The following is a 12,338-nucleotide window of genomic DNA, read 5'->3' on the forward strand; positions in this document are numbered from 1 at the left end:
CGAAGTGCAGAGAACGATTGTCAGTGTCGCATCACGTGATGTAGTGCGTACGGTTAGGACGTGCGACGGGTGTCACAACAGCACGCGCTGGCTGGCTACAGGAAGGGTGGTGCTACCGAGGATGAAGGAGCGCGATCCATAGGAACAGAAGTGGGCGTCATCTCTTGTCGAGACGGGTTACGGATTGGAGGTCTCTCTGTCAAGGTGGCGTGTAGATGCACGAGGTGTCTGCAACATATCCGAAGACTCACGTTCCCGAACGCGAGACTGCGCATGTAAAAAGGGATTGGCCTCAGGCGGCATGGCTAACTTGCCTTGGGCCACATGTTTTGTTGGTGATCCATAGGACAAGACACGTTGCTGTCTGGACCTAGGGGTAGCAAGAGGTGTGTAGAACGGGGTAGCTGTGATAGCCGACCTGGAACGCGCATGGCCACGCTTGGGCTTGGGTGTTTCAGGAGGTCGAAATACGGATTGCGCTGTACTGCCAGACAATTGCTGGCTCGCCTGCTGCTCGAATTCTTTGGCCTGCAAATAGAACAAAAGAAACTCAATACATTTGGCGCCCGTTGTGTCCATATTGGCAGCATCTGCGCTGGGCGAGGGACGTGCATTCATGACGCGGCGCACAATCGACAAGCCATGCGCATGTTCAAACGCGCGGCGCACATCTGTTGGTGCATCGACGAGAATGCACATAAGGGTATCAAGGGTATGTGGGATAAGCAGCCCCAAAGCACATGATGAATCATTGGATTGACTGTACTCGGCTTTCACAATGCCCAAGAACAGAGCGAGGGAACTCTTAGACGAACAGAGCTGCCGGCTCGTCTCATTGGTGAGGCAAACCCCTTGTAGAATCGATAGTGCACATCCCATTTCTGATGCGAGTGAATTACCATCATCAGACGCCGTTGGTGAAAGTTTCAAGAGTATGTGAAGTCTACCCAGGAGGCTGAGCAAATGCTCCGCCAGGCAAGTTCGAACTCCATGGTGGTACACGGCCCAGTCGCAACAGCGTTCAACCTGGATAAAAAACATAGCACGCCGCGTTCCATTCTCTTTCGCTTGCTGGCGAACCTTGGGTAACTCGTGTAACACGCGCTGTGACACAGCATGTTCCAGCTGTACAAGCGCATACATGCGCTCATCTGAAGTTGCATCTGGCATATGAAACTGGCAAGCCGTGAGCAAAGCGCATTCCTGCATCACATACCGTTTCTAACAAGGGGCCAATTTCAATCACACGGCGAGTCCATGCTGCGGAGTCGCTCCCTGTACGGCGATGATGTGACATGTCATGCCAAAACAAGACTAGTCTCAGGGGAGTTACGTGGAGACATCGTGGCGAATGCCGATGCGTCGTCAAATGTGGCCCAATTTGTCTAAGAAAAATTATATTTGGACCAAGAATTCTGTGGTGCGCTATGGTAGCACCTATCAAGAAGCATATAGTCATTCAGATAGACAAAACTAGGGGTCTCCAATCGAAACACGCCTACAGTCGCAACCAGTTATCTTACTGTTGTCGCGTATGTGTAGGTATTTCTCCTTTAAGGTCAAAGACGTATTCGCCGCTGGGGGCAGCAGATGACGATGACGACAATGATGTCGAGGCACCTGTCGCATCTGAATTAGCAATACGCGCAGCTACAACCTGCTTGTACTTTCCAACGGCGTAAACAATACCGGCGATAAAGCCGACCGCGACACCGATGGAGTTATAAGGTGTCACAGGGTTGCCAAAGAAGAGCATTCCACTTAGAGCAAGAGGCAATTTATTTAACGCACCAACCATGCTGTAGGTTGTGCTGCTTGTCACACGGATGCACCAAGCCGTTGTGTAACTAATAAATACGCCTCCTGTGCCAGAGAGCAAGATGGCAAAAACAAGTGTCGAACGCTTTTCGCGAGGAAAGTTGTGCTCAAACGTCTCGACACTCCAGTTCTCGACAAGAAGCGACATAAACAACAGGACGGGGATCGATAGCAAGTTGTTGTAGAACATGGTATCCCAATCTTTGAAGCCCGTCAGCTTGATGCGCTTGCGCATAACCAGTACATAAGTCGCACTAATCATGCAATTTGCCAGCATCCAAACGTAGCCGTTCGTGGACCAGCTGGATAGTGTTGACGAGGACGCAGCTGCCTCCGAATTTTGCTGCGCCACAGCGGCAGCCAAAGGCGTGGCTGCGCCCACATAAGGCTTGACAGACAAGGGAGACAACGCGGTGTGTGGATGCATGGCGGACGCTGCTTCTGTGCGGACGCCCTCGCCCCAGCCTTCCGTAGCATGTGGCACACCTGTATAGAGATTGAGGGACTCGAATGCACGCGAATACAACGTCTTGGCCGTCGAGGGAGCCAAGTCAGGCCATGCGGCAATAATGGACGAAAGAACCATCAGGATAAACGACAAAAACACCATAGGTGTGATACGACCATTAAACCAAAGCAATTCACCGTATGCGATCAAAATAATCGTCAAGTTCTTGAAAATCGTATAGATAGGAATATCCATGTGCTGTAGAGCCTTGCTACCTGTGTAGATCACAAACACGAGCATCGTCGAGATAGGGAACCATGTCTTCACATCGCGCATGTTGAGTGTGCGAATCTGGATCCAGCCCATGCATTTTGCCGCATACACCATCGCAACACCCACAGAACACTGGCACAACAAAACAAGTAAGTTCATTGTGAACTTTTCCCCCGACACGGTAAATTTATTAATCACAGTCATCGAGATGCTAGCAATGCAGTAGCTGAGCACAGCAGCAATAGCTCCAGAATTCGCAGTCGCATGGCTTGCGTTGCGCATAAAATTCTTTGTGACGGAAGCGACATCTGAATTGAGCAGGTGGGCTTGTGGTGACTCAGACTCCGGCGCTACGTCGCTGTGACGAGAACGTCCGAGCTCAATCTCATTGTCGTCCGGCGGCACATTCCGCTCGCGTGAGGTCGTCATCGACATGGGCGCTTTCTTTGTCTTCCTGCACAAGAAGTCCAAGGAAAAAAAGTTGCAACGGTTGTCACGTCCCACACTTCTTGTGCGTGAGCTTAAAATGGGACTGGGCGGATCTAGATGGACGCAACGTACGGTATCTTGGCAGCTACAGTGATCCTCCCTGACCGCGAAATCAGATCCTCACGTGGCTCCACGCGACCTCCATATAGACTTCTTTACTCGCGTTAAGAGCGGATAACTTGGATCGCTCATTTTGCGTGGAGGTGGAGACCTTTACGGCCGTGGAGAAACCACCATACACATACGCTAGTGGGTGATGTGCATCAAGAGACAAAATGGAGCAAGAAAGTGACACCATTCATTTTTCCATGTTGCATCGAATAGGTCAATGCGTGCAGAGTTGCTGGACAAAGTCATCTATGGAATTTCTCGGTCTATCACGCTTACACCCGATCATCCAACTCACTTCTATTACAAAAAAGGTCGCATGGACAAATCTGCCTTGTACACTTTCATACGACTCTCAGGATCGAGTCATGAGGCCAAGTCGAAATTCGCTAAGCTTCCATAGCGTAACACCAGTCTCTCGCATCAGCGCAAGCTATTCATTTCGCATTTTTGCACCTCATACATAACTACTTCGAGAATGAAAGTTCTTTGTGGATTTCCTCAAGTCGGTGCTTCCACTTGCCGACCTGTGCAACCTTGGCTTCCAGCTCCTTGAGCTCCTGTTCAATGGTCAGCTGACGCACATCACCAGCAAGATTGAGCACCTCATACTTGTGGTCGCCTTTGAAGTCAAGGAGGAGCTGGTGATACTTGAATAGGCTTGGGCGATGCGAGATGGTAATAAGCGTAATGCCGAGATCTTTCGCATGCGCGTACATCAGGCCTTCAACATCTGTGGACACAGCCGATGTGCACTCATCCAGCACGGCAAACTTCGGACGATGATAGAACAAGCGCGCCATGCCCATTCGCTGCTTCTCACCACCGGAGAGCACGTCCTTCCATTCCTTGCGTGTGGTCCAGCCACCTTCACGTTCAGGCAGATAAGCGAGGTGCACATGGCGGAGGATGTCCATGAGGTCCTCGTCAGTGCGGCCAGACTCGACATGCTCCTGATACGAGAACGGATAGATCACTTGCTCGCGTAGACTCTCCGTATTAAGGTACGGGCGTTGTGGGAGGAACATGATGTATTCGTTGTTTGGCTTTTCGAGGGTACCATCGAACAGAGGCCACAAGCCGGCGAGAATACGAGCGACAGCTGTTTTTCCCACTCCATTGGGACCCGTAATCAGCATATGGTCGCCTGGGTTGATCTGCATGTCCAGACTTTTTACCAGCAACTCGCCACCACGCTCCTGCCCTGGCGCGGGCGTCACAACAGGTGCATGGACGAATTTGATCAAGTCTCCGTTCTCCACGTGGCGGCCCTTGAGGTGGCCCAGGTCATAAAACGGTGCATCAGGTGGCAAGTCACTCGGACGCGGCACGCTCTGATAGTCATCATGCTGCAGCAGATGAAGAGACGAAATCAGCGAATACACACGCGATGTCTGTCCGGCGAGTGTCGCGACCCCCTTGTAGCTGTACATGAGACGACTACCGGCATCGGCAATGGCCAGCAGGATACGGCGGTTCGAAATGTAGCCCTCTGTCTGCTTGGCAATAAGCGGATCAGCATCAGCGGTCTTGCCCGAGGTCGCTTGCGCGCTAAAGGCCGGTATGGCCATCATGATGTAGCCACAGGCGGACCACGAGTACTTGAGCACAAAGTCTTCCATTGAGTTGTACCCCACACGAGCACGCAAGATTGAGCGGATATGGCGTACAAGCTCGTCAAAAGAGCGACGCAAGATACCTTCTTCCGTCGATGCACCATTGTAGAATGCGATTTCCTCTGCATTAATGATGAGTCGACTCTGTGCATTGTAAAAGTTGCCTTCCAGCTTCGCTTCGAGCGCAGCCAGTTTCCCGAACGATGGCGACACGGAGCGTAGCACATACGACGAGAGCACGTAGCCAATCATTGTGCCAGCAACCCCAGTAACTCCAAGATTGCGACTCATTTGCCACATAAAGATAATCATATCAAGCAACGGCTTAGACACATTCGAGTACAGATCCGACAACACATCACAGAACTGAGCAAGATCGTGTGTAATGTACTGGCTTACGGATTCAAGTCGGTTGTCCAAATTGGTCACGCGGTAAAAGTTTTGGTGGTTGTTTAGGTACAGGTCGTGAACATAGCGTGTGAGTCTTGTGCGGAATGCAATAGACAGTTTCGACTGCAAGAATCGGATCATGGCATTCGTGTATGTTGAAGGCACAGAAAGCGCGAACCACATGCCCAAGCCGCGCAAAAAGCCCCATTTATCCATGGAAATTAGCGATTTGACAATATAGCCATCCAGACGCGCTACCAAAAGACTCAAGTACGTGCGTAGCACGAGGAAGAATGTATGTAGCACAAACATGTATATTTCCTTGGAGCGCAGTGTGGGGAATATAATACGAAACAGGGCACGCAGCTGCCGTAAGAACTCGCGGTCAACACCAACGCGCATCGCGCTAGCACTTGACACACTCTCACCAGCCTCTGGGGCTATCTTTGCTTCATGGTCGCGAATCTTTCGGGCACTAGATGGTGACAAACCACCAAATACACCAAGCAAGTCCAGACGCTTCCGCACTGCTTCTTTATTCACGGGTGGCGGAAGAGAAAAGTGTGAGTAGTCTTGCTGGAACGTTTTGGGATCTGTGGGTGTTACAGACGCTTTGCGAAGTTGCCCACGGTGAGGCACTATCAAGTTGATGGTCCCGTCTCTACGATCAGTCGGGTAATAAAGTTGCTCTAGTCCCTGATCCAATGATACATCGTGCAGTCGTTTGCGATGTCGATGAAGTTTCAACAAGTGTACTCGCTTTTTGGTCAGGCCAACAATCTGCTTGTGACCCATAGCAAGCGCCAAAACCACCAGCGCAACGAGAGCACGGGTGCGCCGCGGCACTGTCTCCAACTTTGACTGAACTGCCGCCATAGAGTGCACTTTGGGGCGAGTTGCGGTCAAAAGATGGAGTCGGGAACGACGATGGGTTGACAACAAAGATAGGCGCGTAAGGTACGGCTTAGTTCATCAGCCGGCTGCATTGAAAAAATGACCCGGCTTGAGAACTGCCATTTTGTGAGTGGCTGTTATGCGGGGATGCATCACGTGAAAATGTGAATGCCTCGCTCGCTTTTCGCCTTCTCCATTCTCTCCACGTCCACACACTCCGATAACTTGGGCGAGGGGAGGGGGTCACGGAGATCTTTGGGTGTATGTGGATAGCGGCCGTGCTCTCGTCCTATCAGGTCGATTCTGCGCATTTCCCCACCTTGGCACAACTCTTGCCTTGTCGTCCTGAGGATAGAATACCCATAGCAGGGAGAAATTACGTAAGAAATCGTCACAGAAGCGTCGGCCGTTGCGTCGTCGGACTTGCGCGGCTCAATGGCGTGTGTCGGAGGCGATCTCAGCGGAGAGCGCGATCTAGCTGGTCGTTCAAGTGCGGCTGTGCGAGGCTGCCGCCCACATCCAAGGTGGAGAGTTCGTCGAGTAAGATTTGAAGAAGTTAAAAGAAATAAGACAGAAAACGAAAAAGGACATCAGAGCAAGAGCGCCGTTTCATTCGCTCTCGTGGTGTGTGAGAGCGGAACGACAGCCACTTCCACCCTCTTCGTGTCACACCCGCATCTACTGACTTGTCGGCATGTCTGCTGCGGGCACTACTGTCGACCCTGCACGAGCATCGTTTGCGAGTGCTAGATCGCAGCGTGCATCTGTGGACATGCCTCGCACGTCCATGGATCGTCCAGAGTCTCACTCAGCCAGCTCATTCTCGTCTTTGCGTCCCACGAGTGCATATCAGCCATTGGAAGATGCTCCAGGGTCCGTGCGTCCCGCATCGATGGCATTGTTTTCAGGCCAGCATCAGCGCCTGAGTGTATCGTCTACGTCAAGTTCAACACCTCCGTTTACTTTCAAAAGCACAGACCTGCGCAATGCTCTTCATCTTCACGACGCTCTTACTCGCAAAGCATACATGGAAGGTTATCTACTTGTGCGCCACTCGCTTGGTGTCGACGGCCAGCCCGATCACCGTGCAGGCCACTTTCATGACTGGACCGAGTGCTTCGTTCAGTTGCAAGGAACAAGTCTTAGCCTGTGGGAAGCGCGCCTTCTCAACCAAGCTGCTGCAGAAGGGCGGGAAGTACCGCCCACGTATATCAATGTGACAGATGCTTTCGTCGACTACATCGGGATGCATGTTGATGCACCCTTCTCTGATCCAGGAAGTCGCCGCACTTTGTACCATGTGTTTGCGCTTAATACGGCAGGAAAGAATTGCATTTTGTTCTGCTTCCATTTGCCGCCGCCTTGTGATTCTACCAAAGTGCAGCAACGATTATCAGTAAAAAATGAAAAACATCCCGAGCACAAGCCTGTGCTTGCGTGGCACCAACTTGGTCAGCGCTACTTGCAGTCATGGATTAATGCTATCCGTCTAGCCTCCTGGGAACGCATGCGCCTAGACGAAATTTATACTGGCGCACTGATTCGTGCTCGTCTTAGTGCTGTCAAGGGACCTGAAGTCAGTGACGTGTCGGAACTTGCCGTGCGTTCGCCACTCGTACGCGGACGACATGAAAGCTGGGTCCGTGCTCGGTTTATGGGGTCCACCGATTGGCGTCGCTGCTGGATGGTCTTGCACAGCCACTGGGCTGATGACGAGCCAACTAGCGGATTGCGCCGGTTCTTGCGCATGGGGCCGACAGGTGATCGAACCAGCAGTATATTTTCTCTACACCATGCTGGATCAAATGATTTTCACGGCCACTCCCATACACAACCACCTTCGCCGCCAGCTGGCATTCTGGCGTCACCAGCTGTGGCATACTTCTATGAATCGAAGCGGAGCAAACACCCTTTCGCGAGCTTGTGGCATGTCCAGCACGTGTATGCTGTCTATCCTTCGCGTTCAGACCTTGTAGAAGAGTCTGTCTTATTCAAAGCAGAAGGCTCACTGCCTCAGTCACCTGTCACGTCTGCCACGCTACATTCGCGTCAATCAGGGTGGGTCATGTTCATGCCTGATATACCAGCAGGCCAAACGCGAGGTGCGAATGCGGAGATGATGAAGTGGATTATTGCTCTTATGGACGCATTTCGGCTCTATGGCCGCCCTGATCAATTTGAATGGGATCCGCGAAGTCCTGCTTCACCGTTCTTTGCATACCCAATTGGACCTTACAAGGATCACTTGTTTTTGGATCGAGCGCTGGCTGACTACCTTAACATGTCTGTCGAAGATCACCTGACTTGCCGACACATGATGCATGAAATTATGGCCGCTCGGATGCGCGGTGAGAATACAATGATACTTGCTCCTCTTCCCGAGCTGCCGAGCACGCTTGAGCCTCAGGTGGCATTGCCTGAGGCCCAAGCAGCACAGTCATGTGCCGATCAGGCATCGGGTGTTCCATCATTTGGATTCGAGCGCCAATCAGTAAAACCCCCTGATCACGTCGCCGATGCTGGAACTAATCACACCGAGCCGCGGGCTGAGAATGCGATAAACCAACCTAGCACCGAAGCTGATGCGTTGAACTATGATACAGTGGGCAACGAGAATGGTCCTATGATGCAGTCATCACATGCTAATCAGGCGAACCAAGGGACCGGAGCCATGGATCCAGCTTCTTATAACTCCTCGATGGGCCAAGAAGTCGGGCAATCAGAATGGCCCAACCATGCTATGGTCAATCAGGAGCCCGCCCACTCACAGTCATCCAGCTATGCATCTACAGGTCAAGAACACATTCAAACAGCGCAGTCTACCGGTTATGTTATGGGACAAGAGGCTCTTGAGCCAGCTCAGACTAACACACAGTACGAAAAGAGTCAGCCAGCACAACCCTCTGACTTTGCAGCTGATTACTATGCTGAATCCTCGGTGCCATCATTCGCGCACTTTCCCAGCCCGCCTCATCAACGGGAACAGACTGTGTTGGCGTCCCAGCAAGCATCAACAGGCGACCCAAATATGAACTTTGTCAGTACCGATACAGACTCTGCCCAAGGCCAAGTACACGGCTTACCCGCAGACACTCGCGTGCCTTTTGTTTTGCCAGGTTCCAGGTACGAGAAAGAGCTCCCGCAGCCAGTCGAGTTGAGTCCTTCACATGCACAGTCATCAGAGGCACCTACTTCGAAACTGAAAGCTAGTGCATTCTACATCCCGCCACGTCCATTAGCAACGACATCGTCGTCGTCATTTTCTGGTCCAGTGGTGCACAACTTGGCGTCAGATCACACATACGACCAAGCATACCGTGAACTCGATCACAACCGCGTCGGCCAAGGCGAACAGGCCGTTATCCATGACTCGAATGCCCAGCATTACCACATGTCGGGCCAAAACCCGACACTCCCTCCACTGCCGATTGTTTCGACAGACCTAGACGACCTGGACATGACAATTCAAGCACTTGTATCACATCCGACTGGTACTGGTACGACGGCGCAGCCCTCGAAGACTGATCCGCAAGAGTCGTCCTCTTCAGCATATGACATGACTCAGCTGGCCTCATCCATTCCATCTGTATGGAGCGAAGCAACCGGCGCCTCAGCGTCAGGCTCTGGATCTGGAACAGGGACAACACCGGGAACTGCATCCATGTCGACCTCGGCTACTACGCCAACACGGGGATTGTCGGGCTCTACAGGAGCTGTATTGCCAGCAGCATCGGCCAAAGCTTCAATACCGTCTGTCCCTGCTGAAATACCCGTTTCTGTTGGTGAGTCCCAAGAGACTGTGCGCACCATGCCACAGCATCCGGTGAACCCACGGCATGACCTTATTTACGCTTGGCCTATTCCAAACGATCCTCAAGCAAAGGAACTTTCGCCTATCGTGGAAGTTCCTTCATCCCATTCGGAGATGTCCGCTGGGGATCGCCCCCCTATCAGTCATTACATGCCCCAGTCATCGTTTCCTACTGCATCTGATGCCCCGTCTAGTGCTCAGACATGCGATTACCGCACTTTCTATAAGCAAACGCCTTCCTCAACATCGTCTCACCTTGCCCTGAACGCGAGAGCCCCACCAGTTCCAAGCCAAAATTCGGCATCGTCTCGACCAACAACGGCTTCTTCATCTGTAGGCAGTGCTGCCGGTTCGTCGCCATCGCCAGCTATCCCTTCGACACTATCATTTCTTGCACCGTCTGTGGGTCCTATTGCTTCCATGTCCGTGTCGACGCCATCAGGTCAACAGGGAGCAGGTACTATCGCACCAAATTCTACAATCGCGGAGCATGCGGCGGACCCAAGTTTGAAGGACACAGCAGCAACTTCGAACACGTCAGAAATCACGAACCGACACGGTTTGGAGCATGCTCCCAATGATCCATCGTCACAGCCTCTGTCTCGCTCTGTTTCACCAAGCAGGACCGACCATGACTCCGAAGCTTACCTTCTTGAAGAGTACATGAACGACGAACAGACATCTATGCCTATACCATCGTCGATACCCACCAAGGTCTCAAAGAGTAAAACGACATCGGCGCCAGCCACTCACTCTGTCATCGTGCCTCTTTCTACTTCCTCGTCACCATCGACAGCTGCCCAAGCTAAGTCGCAGGTGCCCACTATGGAAACAGTCCCCTTGGAGGCTCGGGATGCACATGATGACGACAAAACGTATGGTATTCCTGAAGATCAGCACTCCCCCTTTGCTTCCGACACTATGGCACGGAAAGTCTCGCCCATGGGCACCACCGAGGCGTATCCATCATCGTTCGGGCGTAAGCAGCAGCCGCCTCCTGCGTCGTCATCATCGTCTCCATCGCTATCATCTGCGATTCCCGCCTTGCCGCATGCATCTGCTCGCCCAGGCCGTGCGCCTGGCGTCTCTCACATGTCGCATGACTGGGTCGATCATGACGAACATGCTTCTGGCACACAAAACGAAGAGACAGAGCCTGTCGATGCAGGGGATGGTGCACCTACGCTGTCGTCTTCGCTATCAAATGGCTTTGGATCTGGTTCGCTTGATGACCACTCTGAGTTCTGGCTCTCATCGTCGGCGCCTTTTCCGAGCGGCCAGCGCCAAAATCTTCAGCCTCCTCACATGTCGTACTCTCAATCAGCCCCCATTCCACACGCTAAGGAACCGAACGGCGTCTCCACTGCGCCTTTGGCGAATCCAACGTTCGCACAGCAGCAGTCATTGCCCTTTTCGGCATCAACATTGTCTTCGCTGCATTCCAATGGCACACCTTCACGCTCAACATTTCTCAAGCTCGATGAACCGCATTCTTCTAATTCGCATCCTATGACGGGGCTCCTCGCCTCTGCGTCCCAAGACCGCCTTAGTAAAAGTGCGCGTGCGCAGGAAGCAGAAGCTCGTGAGACTGGTCAGGCCCTCATCAATATGCCGAGCAAGCCACCTCCACCTCAGGCTGGACTTATGGGTGCGATCCATTCTCGTGAACGACGTACGCCAGGGCCTGCGTCCGGGACAGAGCGCGAGCGCGATGCACGACACAGTGGATTTTCTCGATCCACTTCAGGCTCACCCCCTGCAGGTCTTTCGGCTACATCTGCCATGCCGCACCATCTCTCTCAGCAGCAACAACAACAGCAAATGTTTATGAACATGTATTATTGGCAGCAGCAACAGATGATGATGATGATGGGCGTCATGCCCGGCATGTCCCGAGAAAGCATGATGGCACAACAGCAAGCTATGCAAGCTGCCCAGCAAGCATACTACCAGGCATACATGCAGTTTGCATCCTCGACTTCATCATCTGGCAGCTCCACACCGAATCCTCCTCCTTCCATGTCTGGCTCCGGATTTCCACCCGGTGCCGGTGGCCCCATGTACATGCCCATGTCGATGCCGACGTTTACTCCTGTTCCCCCACCGGCGAGCTTTGATCCCAGCTTGATGATGGGCTTTGGCGTGACCCCATCGTCCTCATCTTCTGGTCACGGCTCACCCATGAGGGATAGCACTAGCATGCAAAGCCATCGATCGTCTTTGCCCCCCGGTACCGGATCTGGTGCTACTGCTTCCTCAACCTACCCTGATGCGCCAAAATCTTTGAATCGACCACCTTTCGGCTCGCGAGCGTCGAATCGCACGTTCCAATAATTATGTTCATGTTTACAAGTAGTTTTTCACGCAGCTCACGCATCACATCCTCTACTTGCATTGAAGGATGAATTTCCACTGTCAGCACGTCGGCAGCTTCGTCGTCGTTGATCGGCTCTTCCAATGTGTCAAGCTGCGATGCAAGCATGTCCGACTT

General features: G+C 52.5%; 4 protein-coding genes across 4 annotated transcripts; 1 reads left to right on the forward strand and 3 right to left on the reverse strand.

Moving 5' to 3' along the window:
• Nucleotides 1-177: 177 nt before the first annotated feature.
• Nucleotides 178-1,209, reverse strand: MGL_0484 (uncharacterized protein; the record flags this gene model as incomplete). Its single annotated transcript, XM_001732657.1, has 1 exon — nucleotides 178-1,209. The coding sequence occupies one exon, from the start codon at nucleotides 1,207-1,209 to the stop codon at nucleotides 178-180; it is 1,032 nt and encodes a 343-aa protein (XP_001732709.1).
• A 310-nt stretch (nucleotides 1,210-1,519) lies between these two features.
• On the reverse strand, nucleotides 1,520-2,974 carry MGL_0485 (uncharacterized protein; the record flags this gene model as incomplete). Its single annotated transcript, XM_001732658.1, has 1 exon — nucleotides 1,520-2,974. One exon carries the CDS (start codon nucleotides 2,972-2,974, stop codon nucleotides 1,520-1,522), a length of 1,455 nt encoding a protein of 484 aa, XP_001732710.1.
• A 629-nt stretch (nucleotides 2,975-3,603) lies between these two features.
• On the reverse strand, nucleotides 3,604-6,018 carry MGL_0486 (uncharacterized protein; the record flags this gene model as incomplete). Its single annotated transcript, XM_001732659.1, has 1 exon — nucleotides 3,604-6,018. One exon carries the CDS (start codon nucleotides 6,016-6,018, stop codon nucleotides 3,604-3,606), a length of 2,415 nt encoding a protein of 804 aa, XP_001732711.1.
• Nucleotides 6,019-6,730: 712 nt separating this feature from the next.
• MGL_0487 (uncharacterized protein) lies at nucleotides 6,731-12,181 on the forward strand (the record flags this gene model as incomplete). The annotated part of the gene is made up of 1 exon (XM_001732660.1): nucleotides 6,731-12,181. One exon carries the CDS (start codon nucleotides 6,731-6,733, stop codon nucleotides 12,179-12,181), a length of 5,451 nt encoding a protein of 1,816 aa, XP_001732712.1.
• Between the last annotated feature and the right edge of the window lie 157 nt (nucleotides 12,182-12,338).

The sequence above is a fragment of the Malassezia globosa genome (assembly GCF_000181695.2).
Source record: "Malassezia globosa CBS 7966 chromosome Unknown mgl_sf_1.1, whole genome shotgun sequence".
Classification (NCBI taxonomy): Eukaryota; Fungi; Basidiomycota; class Malasseziomycetes; order Malasseziales; family Malasseziaceae; genus Malassezia; species Malassezia globosa.